Raw genomic sequence first — 14981 nt, forward strand, 5'->3', positions numbered from 1 at the left:
CCAAGCCTAAAGTTCCCAACATCCGATTACATGCCGGCTGCGAGCTGTTGGAGAAGGCCCTCCTGTCGCGCACGCGCGTGTTGCGTTTGGGTTCCTCTAACTTCTTGGGGGCCCCCAACGCTCGGTTCTCCTATTCTAAATCTCCCATTACCTGAAATCATTAACGAAGTGTTTCGCCTCGTACGCAGCCTCGCCTTCTGTGAGCAGTAGTGAGTTTCGAAATTGATGCTTGAGAAAGGCCGGCTCACTGTAAACATACAAAACACGCTGCAATTATAAATGACCATGCCGAGCACCTAATGAAAACTAAATATAGCCTTGTACAAACCCGCTCGAAGGCATTAAAAACTCGCGTTCATACCGTTCATACATTGCGGACAAGTTGTCGCCAAAAGTAAACATCCGTGCAGAGTACAGGCTACGGCAGTGATCGTTAAGCAAATCCGGGCATGACTATAAAAACATCGTAGGGGAAATAGGCACTGATTAAGCCAATCTGCAGACTATAACAATACTTTTAAGCATGTGCTGTGAAGCAATCTGATCACCGTTCTCAGGTGATTAGATTGCTTCAGATTCGTTTACCAGGCAAGACGAGCAGTTCGCGCGGTGAGATCATAAGTGACCGACACGTTTCTGTCGCTGTTACAAGGTCATTATAATACTATAGCGCAAAGAACGGGAAACGAAGACAAGTAAGACGACGGGAAGTAAGACGACGGGACGAGCGCTCGTCCCGTCGTCTTACTTGTCTTCGTTTCCCGTTCTTTGCGCTATAGTATTATAATGATGTCCTACCAACTAGCCCAACAGTACTCCTTGCAATGTTACAATGTGTTTCCTTGCACACACATGTGCCGTCACAAGTACAGTCGAACCCCGCTACAACGAACGCCGCTTCAACGAAATTTCCGCTTCAACGAAATATTTCCAATTCCCCGTCAGCTAGCCATAGAAGTCAATGCAACAAAGTCCTCGCCACAACGAACCATTTGTCAGGCTTGCTTTCGCTTCAACGAAATTTTCGATGATTTGGGCTGGGTTTGAACAATTATTTTACAATAAAATAAGCATAGCGCCAGCTATCTGTAACTTTTTATACATTCGGGACGCTTAGTTTCACCGAAAACATGCGCGTTGCGACCACACCGCCACCCAAAACAAAACAAAAAATAACTCAGGCGCACGCCATTGCTTGATGGTGATAACGATGTGGCTGGCCGTCTTTACACGAGGCGCAGGCCCGCTTCGCCAAGGCGGAGCCCGAGAGCTACAGCCAATCCGTATCCAGTTGAAATTGCATGAATGTGCTCCGCTGCCGGCGCGGTGCCGTCATGTATGCGTTGTGAGCAGCTGTCCTTGCCGTTTTCCTTCAACCATTCTTCATAGCCAAGAGCAAAAGTCATGTTTGCGTGTTTGGTCTTGAAGCCTAGTCATCCTATCTTAGTCACGAGCGCGCGGTCATGTTAAATGCAAGCGCGCGCGTCTTGCCTGCCAAGGTCAGTAGCTGCTGTGCCCTGTCGGAGGATAAGATAACGGCACTGCTCCTGCCACAAGCGAGAGGGGGGCTTCCGAAGGCCTAGCAGCTATCTGCAAGTAATCAGCTCGGTGGACACGCCTTGTTGTACAGCGATACGTTTTGCGCCTGCATATCTTCACCCCCCTCCGTAACGCGTTCTTTGGGTGCAGTGAAAAAACAGATAACCATTGGTATGTTCGTTATCCGAATAAACATGAGTTATGGCGCGTCACTCCTTTTTCTAAACATTGTATTATGCTGCCAATGTTGCGGAAACGTACGGGGCTATTTTTCTGGCCTTTCCGTGGTGTGTTGGGGCAGATTTCGCCTCAACGAATTTTCGCTTCAACGAAATTTTTCGCACGTCCCGTCAATTTCGTTGTAGCGGGATTCGACTGTATTTCATAATGAATTTACAGCGTACTTTTCTCGGCATCAGCTGCATCGTCCTTGGCGTTAGCTGGCTGCGTATGTGAGAGCTGTGGGTCGCGATGGTATCAACTACCTAAACGTGGCGGTATCACCGGGAACAAGCGAGTCGCTGATTGCTGGCCTGGATTATTTGGTTTACAGACAACTTTTTTGGTAATTTGCATCAAATCCACAAGGAGGGGGTGAGACGGTGGCCACAACAAGAAAACACGCTTCCGCATATGCACGGGAAATGTGTTGTAGCAGACGACAACACGATTCGGCGTCCTACAAGTGACGTCACTCGTAGGTGGTGCCACGGTATGTCCTCGAGGCCAATACTTGGAGAAATGGGGCACTTGGAAGTTATTGAAGGGCTTGTATCCCCTGCAAGTTGGGTATGTCTCAGAGGAGGGATCACAGTTTGGAGCCTTTCCTGGACTTGGGCAGGAATCACTGGCCCTGGCTGCTGAATGGCAGGTGTACCTGAATTCTGTCCAAGAACCCTGCCCAAGCACCGGGGACCTTGCACCATTTCTTTCCAAATAGGAAAAGCAAGGGGAAGATTGTGATGTTCTGTCTTTCTGGGCTGGGACGGAACACCCAACTCCAACACTTTCTTTCATTGCCCTTTAAATGCCTGTCAGTGCCAGTCAACTCTGTCAACGCAGGAAGGTTGTTCAGTCACTGTGGGGACATCGTGTCTCACAAGCTTGCAATGTTGCCACAGACTTTTTCCAGATTCCTCTGCCTAGATTTGCACTAATGCGAATTTTCCACCACAAAAAGTAAGGGGCCCTACATGAGGCTAACACAGCACGCGTCATGTTTCAGGTTAAATATGCAGTAGCCACTGTACTGTGGCTGTTGGCCACAGAGCAAGAATATACGAGGCGAAACGGCCCATTGTGGCAACGCAGGAGAGCGACCAGATAATGTCATAATGAAAACCAAGGCGGACTGCAAAGGTCCGCCTTAGTTTTTATTTATTTCGCCTTCGTAGCTGCAACGGCGAAGGAAAGGGTAGCGGCACCTCATGGATGAAGTGATAGCGGCCGCACTTGTTCCGGGGCTGAGCAGTGAAATGCCGATTGCGACAGCCGCGCAGTTTCTTCACCCGTGGCAGATGACGCTAGCTCAACGTATGACGAGTGCTTGTGACATTATGTGGTCGCGCTAGGAAGCCAAGTTTCGCCTCCTACCTTATTCTTGCTCCATGCTGTTCTCACAAAGTGAGCTGACTGACTTTACTTTTTTTTTCCAAATCTTTAAAAATTGTGGTAAAGGGAGATGTGTCACTTCAGTTAGAAGCTTGTCAGCGGTGCCAGTGTGGTTTTCATGCCCAACACGACTGCAGCAGAATGTGAAGGAAGCACGGTCTCCGTTCGTGTGTGGCAGTTTTTATTGACGCTTGGCCACATTTCCTCTTGGGTCCTCTTTCCAGGTGAACTCTATCGCCGACCTGCTGTTGGGCTGCTTCTACCGCAACAGCAGCATCCTAGTCTTCCCGTTCAGCTGCTACGGAACTCTTCTGGTGAGTGGTCCCCGCCCACAAATTTCAGTCTCGGTGCTGGCCTAGTTGGACGCTGTTCGCTCACCCTCAACTATGACCTTTCCTGAAGACCTTGTGGCTTGCGAATGTGGCTGGACTTCTCGAGTGTTCAAGCATCCCCGCAGAAACCTGTAAAGGCGAAGTTTTGTGAATTCCGGCGTACACTTGAACCTGACTATATATAACCCGATTGCTTCCAGGTGCTTCCCTTCGCTTCAAGATATTGTAATTGAATATCGGATGTGTTTTTTTTTTATGTTCCTCGATTTTTTATAAGTATTTGTGCAAAAACAAAAGGTACTTCGCATGTTCAGAAGCAATGACTTTTTTCCCCCCTCCTTAACCCAAAGAACGCAGTTTTCAACTCTCATTAACCGCAGTCATGTTGCTGAACCACTGAGGCAGTAGGTATTTCAGTAATCCGGAGCGGGCGCAAAAAAGCATTTGTGGGGAACAAAAAAAAAAGGAAAGAAGAAAGACTTGCACTGGAGTTGCTGTACTGCAATCATAGGCAGCGCCTCATAACTCTGAATCAAGCACTTTGCAGGCATGAAAAATGAGTTGACAAAATGGCACAACTACAATCACACACCACAATGAGGCACCACTTCAGAAGCACATTGGGAGCCTGAAGCATGAATGATACTTTGCAGAAGGAAAGCTCTCACTACAGTTGCCGCACACGAGCCTGCGCTGTCCCCTGTGGTCTAAGAACAAATCCATTACACACACAGCAACTGCATTAAAGAAAGCCAGAAAATGGAGGCGCTGTCAAAGGCAACAAGAGTGGTGGCGATTGCTTTAGCGGAAGCTGCCCTAACGTGTAAACATCCGGTCACAGAATTCAAAATGGCAGCCACAAGTCTATGCTGGCGGCACAAAGAAAAGATGTTGTCAACGCAGTCGCAAATCACTCCATGCGGCAGAATGAACTTTACAAAAGCCTCTGCAAGGCCCGCTCGTCGAAAGTGCAATTTGGATGAATGTATCAGCAGGGCGTTTGTGTAGGCTGATATCTCTCACTTTCGCAGAGCCGGACACATTTGGAAAATCCACGCGACTATTCGAAAATCGAATAGTGAATATTTGATTCACGAATTGATTGATTCGCGGAGGTACTATTCGATTTGTATTCGAGTATTCACGACGCCCCCCTTGCGGGCTACAGGGTGGGTTCAACAGCCGTGCCCACCAAAATCCCCTAAAAGTTTGCGGCATCTCCATGGGCACCACAACGGTTTTGGCTTGCCAACAAAGTGATGACAGGCTGCAAAGAGCCAGGACGAACCAGGAGATCTATGGGCTGGGTGGTACACCGCACACTGATCGCCATGACAGGGCCAAGAACTCCACTGTAGCAGCGCGCACCTCGGGGCCCCTCCTGATTGGGCTGCCATGGCACGTGGGTCGCCCGCAAGGTAAGAACAAGCTTACCTTGCGCACCCAATCGGGGTCAAAGGTAGGCCCCGACCTGGACCGAGTGGCGGAAAGGGGGCAGGTTTCTGGGGACGGGCAGTTTTTTCCCCTCTGGTGCGCCGGCCTGCGAGATGCCGTAGCACATGCTCGTAGTAAAAATGAAAAGGGGATCTGAAGTGTCCCCACACCCTACAATAAGGTGCTTTCATAAATGGTATGGGCTTGGATGACATGCCATTCCTTAGCGTGCTAATATCGATCCGATAGGCGCTCTTCTCTTTGCGAGTTCGATGTGACTGGGCTCGACGGTGTCCACTGGCACGCAGGACCTGGTGAGCCGTTACCGCAGTGGGGGCAAGGGCTCTGGTGTGCCCGAGTGCCTGGTCCTCTACCTGGCCCTGGAGCTCATCACGGCCGTCGACCAGGTGCACACATGCGGCGTCATCCACGCTGACATCAAGCCCGACAACGTGCTCGTCCAGGACCTGTGAGTCGTGGGGGGGGGGGGGATCACCTCTTTTTTGTTCCTCGGTTCTGCTGGAGAGTTACCCTCCTAACGTGTAGCAGCATCGTGCAGTCTTAGTCTTTACAGTGGAGAAACACTTTTTAGAAGGGTTGAAAATGTTTTTGTGAGAAAAAACGAGTGTTTTCTAAACAAATGATGTGAGCCGTTTCTAAAAGTGGCTTCAGCAGATGCCGTCGCCTGCCAGCAGTAGCCAAATCCGGAATATTCAAAAGGACAAGTAACATGAAGTTCTGCCTTTTGTTGCTGTTTTAGTGAACTTAGTCCTCTTCAGGAGTTGTCACCAGAGGGCATAAAAAGTTGTTCTATTTCGAAGTTCAGCTGCGTTTCTGCATCAATACTCTGGTGCTGAGAGCTTTGTTGGTTCCATTTCGTGCCCATTGCATTCGAGAGTAGCCAGATTTAAGGCGTTTGTGAAGGTGAATGAGTTGTGCGGAACTCCTTTAACCAAAAATGACATTAGAGCGGATGACATTAGATATTTGCGTGTAGCAGTGAATAATGGCATTGAAACTTAAGGCATTAGGCACACATAATGTCGTTTTTCGTGTACATATGGCACGGGTTTGACTGATCCTAGGTTAATGCAAACATAAAACAAAGGAGGGGTGGGCGGGATAGGAAAGTTTTTCGGTACTGGAAATGGGCTAGGCAGAGTTACCAAAAGCTACTTCATTCAGGTGGGACGACGCTTTTGAAGCCGGGAAACGGAGAGCAAGACAGTTTCAATCTAATTCTTGCTCATGCACGCAGTAAAAACAAATCTATGGGGCTAACAGAGGTCAGCCTGGCAAGGTTTTTACTGGTTCTGCAACTGCTCCATTTGAAGGGGAAAGAAAAAAAAAAAAAATCCGGGCTTTTTGTACCCCACGACATTCTTGCAGACAGAGAAACAGTGCCCCCATCACTGCATAACTTGTCATAGAATGGGTGTCATCAAAAGACAGTCGGTCCATCTCTATACGAAAAGGTGTGATTAAACCTATTAAAACTCTGCAAGACAAGTTCACCTTTTCGCCTTTTCTTTTTGTGACACATTTAGGGGGAAGCACTCTGGTTGTTGACCTGTATCTCCTTTACCTGCCTGCACCCACGCAGCCCAAGTGAGGCTGGCTTCCTGGACCGCTTTGGTGAGGCTGGGGTGAACTGCATACGGCTGATCGACTTTGGCCGGGCCATCGACATGACCGCCCTGCCTGAGGGTACCACCTTCAACCGGGTCATTGAGACCGATGGCTTCCAGTCCACCGAGATGCTCTCGGGCCGGCCATGGACCTTTCAGGTGCGCGACAACCTTTTTCTTTCCTTTTTTTTTTCCCCTCTCTCTCTCTCTCTCTGGTTGGTTGGTTGGCTGGCAGAGGAGACGCAGAAGGCGCAGAAAGCAAGACGTGGCCACCGCGCAGATTCTCCTGCTTGCGTGTATTTCTCCGTGTGCCTGTGTGCAGCACGATGTTATCGAGAAAAAAAACAAGCTTTGTGAATAGGCATTAAACTGGCGTGCATTTTGAGGGAAAAACTTTAATTTTGGCTATCAGAGTGCAGCATATTTGAAGGTTTTAGAAGATTGCTCCCCACTTGGTGTTCAAGCCGCAACCCAAAGTGGCAACACTTGGCGTACAGTCAGCCCCAGCGAGCAACAATGAATGCTGTCGACAACGAAGGCTGTGGCAATCCAGCCCTGAAAGGCTGTCCTGAAAAATGCTGATTTCAGGGTTTCAACTGCTGCTGTGCAGGAGGTGATGTTCCTCATTGTTTTCTTTTCTGGTGTTGCACAGGTGGACTGGTTTGGTGTCCTTGGCTGCCTGCACGTGCTGCTGTTCGGGGAATACATGGCGGTCGAGCAACTCCCAGATGGCAGATGGGCCCCCCGTCTCAGGTTCAAGAGGTGTGCCACCTTAGCTCTGACCTGTCTTTCCCTTTCTCGCCATTTCCCAGGAAATCACTGCGACCAAGGGGAACTGCCAGGAATTGTCGGTTGGCATCCTAAATGTTTGTTGCCACTAGTAGGACGGGGTAGTTGTCGTGGGACCTCGGTAAATATCTTTAGCAGCAGAGGGCGCCTGTTGTGTCTAAATCGGTTCATGCTAATTTCATGAGCCGTCAGATTGCCGTCTATGTTGTCATATCAAAATTAAGCTTTGGTGGCTCTGCCGTTCTGAACAAGGCGTGGAGCGCCATTAAGAGGAACCAATTTAAGCTTGTCGGGTTAGTGGGCGACTGTGTCCTGTGGCGTCCGCATTGAGAACGCAACAATGAACACAAGAAAAGGGTCGGGGAAAAATGATATCCCCTGTCTTTTGTACCTTAGTCGTCATTTTGCACGTCGTGTATTGTGGAATAAACCTGAGCATAGAATTGGGCACCTTACTGTTCCCACATCTCTCTATCTGCACCCTCTGTCGTGCCGACAAACACGCCTTGCTATTCCTAGCAGTTTTCATCAGTGAGGGAGTGGGTATAACAGAGTTCATGTTAAACTGCTTGCAGTGGTGGTAATGCCACTTTCGCTACCGTCAACCGTCGCTCTACTCATGAGCAAAGTGCTAGCGAACACTCTTTCCCCCCGTCCAGGTACTGGCAGCAGGACCTGTGGACCCGCCTCTTCTCCGAGCTGCTGAACATCCCGAGCTGTGCAGAACAGCCAGACGTGACGCCCTTTGTGCTCGAGATCAAGAACCTGTTGCTGAAGAGGTCGCGGGCGCACGACGTTGTCATGGAGGCACTCCGAGCGAAAAATCTTTGAGGAGACTAGCACTCGCTGACCACTCTTTTAAAATAGCTTTTAACTTGAACAATTTTAAGGCACAGTCTTTTTAAACTGGCAGCCAGGAGACTTTTTTACGCAAGGTTAACACGCAACTTCATCTCGCATCAACGATCTCTTTTTCTGTGTAAAAATACACCGTATCAATGTGTTTGTGTGTTCCAAAGATTGAATGGGGTCTTCGGGCCATTTTTTTTTGCACAATTTGACGGTGTTGCATGACAGTTCGTCTCTTTTATAATTGACCGCAGCCCCAACTAGACAGCTACTCCGCCGTTTGTACAAAGTGTAGCTGCTCGGTGGAATTTAGTCTTGTCATGTCTTTGCCTGTGGGAAGTATACAAAATTAAAAAAAATTTTAGTGCATCCAGTTTTGGTGTTACCGCATTGCTATCCAGCCAGCACAAAGTTGACCGTTTTGAAGAGTTGCTGGCATCTGCTCTGCACATGTTTAAGGTGTCTTTATTTTTTTTTTTCTTCATACATATAAAGCATGACTGCACTTGCTGTGCTGCCGCAAGAGCTGGTTCAGTGCATTGTTGTTGTCCGAAATCAAAGTCCTATGCAGACTGGTCCTAAGCTTTGTAATGGTGGCCTCATGTTAAAATGTACTGGGTTTTCAGTCTACAAGTCAGTCATAAATGTTGCACCTTTAAAGGGACCCTGCAGCACTTTCAATAAATGTAAAGAGGCTATTGAATCCATTCATTACTGAAACAGAAAAGAAGCTGCCCATAGCCGCTACATTGCTGTTATGACAGAATTCCAGCGCTCAAAGAAATCTTTTGAGCGGGTTCTCAAGTTATCTTATGCGCATATAGCCGTAATTTTTGGCTGGGTACTCCGTGACCCCTTGTTCTAGCAGGAGGCGGACTCTTAGCCCTCAACCCAACGTCCGGGCTAATTGTGACTCATGCGGCATATTCTCCCCTGGTGAGCCTGGGGAAACAGTACTGCGTTGTTGTTGCCCTAGCAACGCCACCGCCGTGTTGGCCTTGACGGCGTTATATTTGCCATGGCAACAATGCGAGGGCGCGCAGCTTGCGTGGGGCAGAGGTAACGCTCTCCCCTCTCATGCCGGTTGGATTCCTTCCCCCCTCCCCGTGTCCCCCCCATTCCCACCCGGCAACCGCCGCTGCCGCCGCCGCCACCCCGCTGCCTCCAACGGGCAAGCCACGCCGCTAGAGCAGTAACGACGCCAGCTCGAATATCACTTGAACACTTTATTCGCGTTACGTGCGCGAACGCAACGTGCGGCAAGAAACACCGATGACCAATACAACACAGACAAGGTTGTCTGTCTTCAAGCACAGCACACGCACGACGCAAGTCCTATCCTTCACCTCAGCTTCACGTACGGCATACGAACGACGTTCTCACCTTTTGCTAACAGCACTCAAAGAGTCTTCGCGTTACGATTCATCCTGGTGTTCTTGGCGTCTCTTTTGCAGCACCGTAATGTCCGAGGGAGCACATACGAGAAATCGCCCGCTACATGAGACGCGCGTCGGCCTCGCTGCTCGCTGTGCGGAAGCAGCAACTGCGGTGACCGTTATCGCGCATGCGCGCCCCCAGTCGCGCCGGAGAGAAGCGGAAAGAAAAAAAAAAAATGAGAGGAGGTTTCCCCAGTGCCACTGCCTCTAGGCGCGCAATAATAGAACCGAAACTAGAAAAAGTAGCATTGGCCTGGTTCTAGGTACTTGATGTGTTTCTTGTCTACGTTCTGAAAGCAATTAGTGTTTATAAAAAAAGTTGGAAGAAGTGTTGCAGGTTAACTACAAATGACAGCCTTTACAGAAAAACTGGTCTCTTTATTTCGGAGTCCCAATAATTGCAAAAACTGAATCTGCGCATTCATACGCGAACATTTGCACTCTCTGCTGTCTGCTTTCCTTTTGTTTTTTCTGCATTGCCACTTGCAGGTCGCAAGTACGCTCGATGACTTATCATGCACCACACCTATCTCCTTGCTACTGATCAATGTTGTCTTGTATCTAATTTTATTTTCTCTGTGAATTTCTTCATGTGATATCAGTGTGTCAGCACTACAACTCCGTGCTGCTATTACCATCCTTCATTGTGACAATGGGTAGATACAGGAAGTTGCAAGTTTGATGTCCAGCCACAACGGCCATACCACATTTTCGCATGGGTAAGCCTTGGGGCAGCACAGCGGTTTGAGATAGGTGGCGAGGCAGTGGAAGTTGTAAGCGAATTTTTATCTACTTAGGCCAAGTAGTGACCCCGGATTCCAACCATGAGGCAGAGATAATTATAAGGGTAAGAATGGGGTGGAGTGCATTCGGCAGGCATTCTCAGATAATGAATGGCAGCCTACCACTGTCCCTGAAGAAGAAAGTGTATGACAGCTGCATGTTACCGGTACTCGCCTTCGGGACGGAAACTTGGAGGCTCACTAAGAGGGTTCAACTTGAAATTGAGGCCGACTCAGCGAGCAGTGGAACGGAAGATGGTGGGTGTAACATTAAGGGACAAGAAGAGAGCGGAGTGGATCAGGGAACAAACGCGTGTTAAGGATGTATTAGTAGAAACTAGAAGAAGAAATGGGCGTGGGCAGGGCATGTAATACGAAGGCAAGATAACCATTGGTCATTAAGGCCAACAGAGTGGATCCCTAGAGAAGGCAAGCGTGGCAGGGGGCGGCAGAAAGTTGGATTGGCAGATGGGATCAAGAAGTTTGCGGGGATAAATTTGTCACAGCACATGACTGGGGTGATTGGAGATCTATGGGAGAGGTGTTTGCCCTGCAGTGGGCGTAGACAGGCTGACGATGAAGCCACAGCAATGGCTGAAAAATATCAAGCAAGGTGTTAGTGCAGATTATACAGAAATGTTTTCCCTTTATTGCAGCTATTACAAGCATACTGCAGCTTTATTGCAGTATGCTTGTATCAGCACAGCTTTCATGGCTATTGTTGTTCTCCATTCTAGCCGGCTTATTGTTAAAAGCTAAAAGGGAAGTTTTACTGCTTCAGTCCTGTAAACATTAATATCTTTACTGCAAGTGCGTTTTCGTTGCAAAGTTGCACGCTGCCATGTGAATGTAAGAGCGGTAGAAGACCCAAGCAACAGGCATTTTGCCCGGCAGTAGAGGAGCGTGGAGCTTTGTACAATGTAGCTGCTTTCTGCAGGCAATCAGCTCGTCAAGAAAGGTGCCTACGCAACAATGTTGATGTTGGCTGCATTTTCTGCCGCAGCCTTGGCGTCCCAGACTAGAAATCCCCTACACCTTGTGACTGCACTAACAGCAGCACCTGTTGTGCTAACAAGGGTTTTATTCATTCATTTCATTCCAATTTTAATCTCCACCCTCCTCTTATTTGGGAACAGTTGACACATTTTTTGGGCCCAGGTAAAACAAAAAAAAAACTTTCAAATTCTTCATTTAGGTTGTCAGACAGGACATTGCTGCACTGAATTTTTTTTGTGTGTGATGTGAAGATGTGGATGCTGTTTTATGTGGTAAACTGTTAGAGAAAAGTGCTTTTTTTCTTTGCGGGCACAACTGGAGCCACTAAATATGTTAGCACTACTCATTTAGTTGCGCTAGACAGGCGGCCTGCACCTGATGGTGCTACCAAAAACTTTGCACCCAACACTTTGGATTCCTCCTGCATAATAAATGCTCTACAAATTTGTCCCTGCAGGCGCAGCGTTGCCTGCAAGGGCGAATTCGTAGAGCGTGCAGGAGAAATCCGTGTCAGGAGCAAATTTTTGGCAGCACCAAGCCGCAGCAGAGTATTGTACCTTCTTCTTAAATTAGTTTTGTAAAGCAGGTACTTTAACGTTAATCTAATGACATGAAGAAATTTCAGAGCTATTTTTGGCCGAGCTTTATGCAAACACCCTACAGCATATGCATAATCTCAGCGCTATATCCTTAAAAGTAATGAAAGGCTGATTGGTGGCTCTTTAGGAATGCATCTCCACCTCAAGAAGCTGGAGATCGCCCCGACGCGTTACCATTCAAACCTCTTTTGCCCCCAACTCAGCCTTGCAATCGCTTCACTCCATTTTATAACATGCGTACAAGCGGCGACACGGCGCGTCTAGGGAAAGAGAGAGAGACTCTTTATTAAAGAGGAAAACGCAGAGAGGTTTGCCGACATAAGTTCACCGACTTGCTACCCTGCAGGGAAAGGGCGAGAGGGAAAAAGGCAGGTGTAGTTGAGAGTAGCAGAAGAGAAAATAAAATAAAATACAGTCCTGCTTCAGGGCATTGAGTTAAATTTCTTGAAATGACGGGAAGACTACGACGTTGTACACACACCAATGTCCTGGAGAAAGTCGAATAGTGCAGACAGGGCTTTGTGTCGAGCAGAGGGAGAGGGCCATGGTCCAAGTACAATAGTCTCAGTGTCATTGGTCCAGGGTGGAGACAATCGATGTTATGCTGTAAACGGCACCGTGATTTGGTGTAAACAGAGCAGTCCAGTAATATATGTTCGACTGTTTCAGTTTCACTGTTTCAGTTTCAATATGGGCTTGATATCTGGCCTATCCAATGTAGGTACGAGTTAATGCTGTGTTGAGACAGAGTAACGTGTCGAGTTGGCGGGGTAGACGTTCTGGCAGCCTCACTCTAATATATGGATCTATGTCATGTAAAAAACCCTGGTGGTACTCCGGCAGGGACCATAAACATTTCCTTTCCGTCAAAGCTAGTGTCTTCGTAATTGTTGAGGCATCATGTTTCGTGAAGCTCTTCTTTCTGTTCCTCATTTGTAGGCCCCTGCAGGCAGCCTCATCTGCTTTCTTCATTTCCTATGAAGCCACTGTGCCCTGGAATCCACTGGAGGGTTACCTGGTGCCCAGCGACGTATGCTAGATGATGTAAATACATCACTTCGCGCTGGGCATGGTCGTGAAAGCTAAAACAGCTAGCATGGTGCAGGCTTCGAAGAGTGCTCTTGAATCGCAGAAGACAGTCCAGTATGTCGGCGGCTGGCGTAGAATGTATCGAAGGGCTTCTCTAATCTCGTATAGCTCTGCCGATGTGGGTGAAGTCAGTTGCTCAAGGTGATACAATGCCTTGTCAGCTCAGGGAATAAAAATTCTAGAGGAACTGCACTCGGGTGTTGCCAATCCATCTGTATAAACGTGAGTCGTCGAATAAAGCCTGTTAATGTCGGCAAGTGTCATCTGGAGTAGGCCAACTTGAGACACATGCTTTTTCGAATCATTTCTAGATATGAATCGTTTTATGTGCAGGGGCGTCAGAGTCCAGGGCGGGAAGTTGCACGGCATGGTCTGCAGGGCTTGAGTTGGAATTGAGGTATTAATACTTCTAATGGTTTGCCCAAAGCTAGAATTGTGGTTTTGAAGAGCAATAAGGGAGAAGAGATGGGTTTTTGCATGTAGCCTGTGCCTCAAGTGAACTCTGAGTGTTTCTTGAAGCCGTATTACGTCCAAGGGGCGGACGCGTCTAGACGTGTCTGAGCAACTGGCATGGCACTGAACAACGCCAGCCACTTTGGCGTGACGTCACCCTTCTTTGCGCACGACTGATAGGTGTTACGTCATGCCTCCTCCTCAGTTCCCAGGTTTTCTGAATCTGTGTTATTCTGAGGTCTACATTTAACCTGTAGCCATCCACTACGGTACGCCTCGTAGCCCCAGGCGTAGCTCTGGTGCGTTGAACCCTAATATGAGGCCGTTTAAACGTACGAAAACATGACAGAGCTGCGCATATGGAAGTTTTTTTTTTTTTTTTTTCAATCGCGACAACATGCTCGTTAAATGTTACAAGGTACCCCAAGCAACCACGGACGTCCGTGGTACGTCCAAAATACAGCCGAACATCCAGGGCCCAGTTTGGACGGCCACTGTACGTCCAAACATGGACGTACAGTGGACATCCAGAAACGGATCTAAAAGTCTGAATGACATCCGAACGGACACAAAAAAAGTTACCATCAAGCATCAAATAATGGCGTAAATCGAATATAAAAGCAAAAATAAAACAGCTGCTGTGCTTTTCAATTAAAAATATTTTGTACATCACCACCCTGGCTTGATGGTTGCAAGCTTCATCTGTATGTTTATAATATTAAGTCTAATTTTTAAATTTTTTTGAAGCACTTCAACTCTAACGATCTCTTTGGGGAAGGATATAAAGAATCGAGAACCGCAAACAAAACATGTGAAGCAAGTTCACTGTGTTCATGTATGCCGTCTGCCCGGTTGTGCGTTAGCCTTGAGCGGCGTAGCTTCTACGAGGTCGCAGGTTCGATTCCCGGCCGCGGCGGCCGCTGTTCTGATGGAGGCGAAAAGCAAAAACGCCCGTGTGGACGAGATTTTGGCACACGTTAAAGATCCCCGGGTGGTCAAAATTAATCCGGAGCCCTCTACTACGGCGCGCCTCATCCCCTGCGCTGCGTCGGCGCGTTAAACCGTACTATCAATCAAGAACATTAGCTTAATTCTCGTTATGTGATTCTGGAAATTTTTGCTGAACATCCATAATACAGCCAATTTCGGACGTCCTACTGTACGTACGGAAATGTTAAAACCGGACGTCCTGCGGACGTACATAGTACGTCCATCGGCCCTGAAACGGAAGTTTCAGGGCCGATGGAGCCGGAATGGACGAAGGGCGGACGTCCGTCGGCCGTCCGGTGGTTGCTTGCGGTAGCCCTTTAGAACTGGCAACGGAAGTGTAAGTTGCTAATATATAACGCCTTTTTTTTATGTCTGCGATGACCGAAATCTTCAAGAAACTTGCATCTCGCCCTTCAGCTTGATGCCGAACACGCGGCGTTGTGGCGATAAATGA

General features: G+C 48.2%; 1 protein-coding gene across 2 annotated transcripts in view; it reads left to right on the plus strand.

Moving 5' to 3' along the window:
• Positions 1–8664, plus strand: part of LOC144159639 (uncharacterized) — a 69951-nt gene extending 61287 nt beyond the window's left edge. For both annotated transcript variants that reach the window (XM_077691245.1, XM_077691246.1), the window contains 5 exons: positions 3375–3464; positions 5225–5385; positions 6520–6703; positions 7197–7306; positions 7993–8664. In XM_077691245.1, the coding sequence (XP_077547371.1) occupies positions 3375–3464; positions 5225–5385; positions 6520–6703; positions 7197–7306; positions 7993–8164 (717 nt within the window). In that variant the 3' untranslated portion in view covers positions 8165–8664. The remainder of the gene's footprint in view (positions 1–3374; positions 3465–5224; positions 5386–6519; positions 6704–7196; positions 7307–7992) is intronic.
• Positions 8665–14981: the final 6317 nt, after the last annotated feature.

The sequence above is a fragment of the Haemaphysalis longicornis genome, unplaced genomic scaffold, assembly GCF_048455015.1.
Source record: "Haemaphysalis longicornis isolate Haplotype H1 unplaced genomic scaffold, Haemaphysalis longicornis Haplotype H1 scaffold_10, whole genome shotgun sequence".
Taxonomy (NCBI): Eukaryota; Metazoa; Arthropoda; class Arachnida; order Ixodida; family Ixodidae; genus Haemaphysalis; species Haemaphysalis longicornis.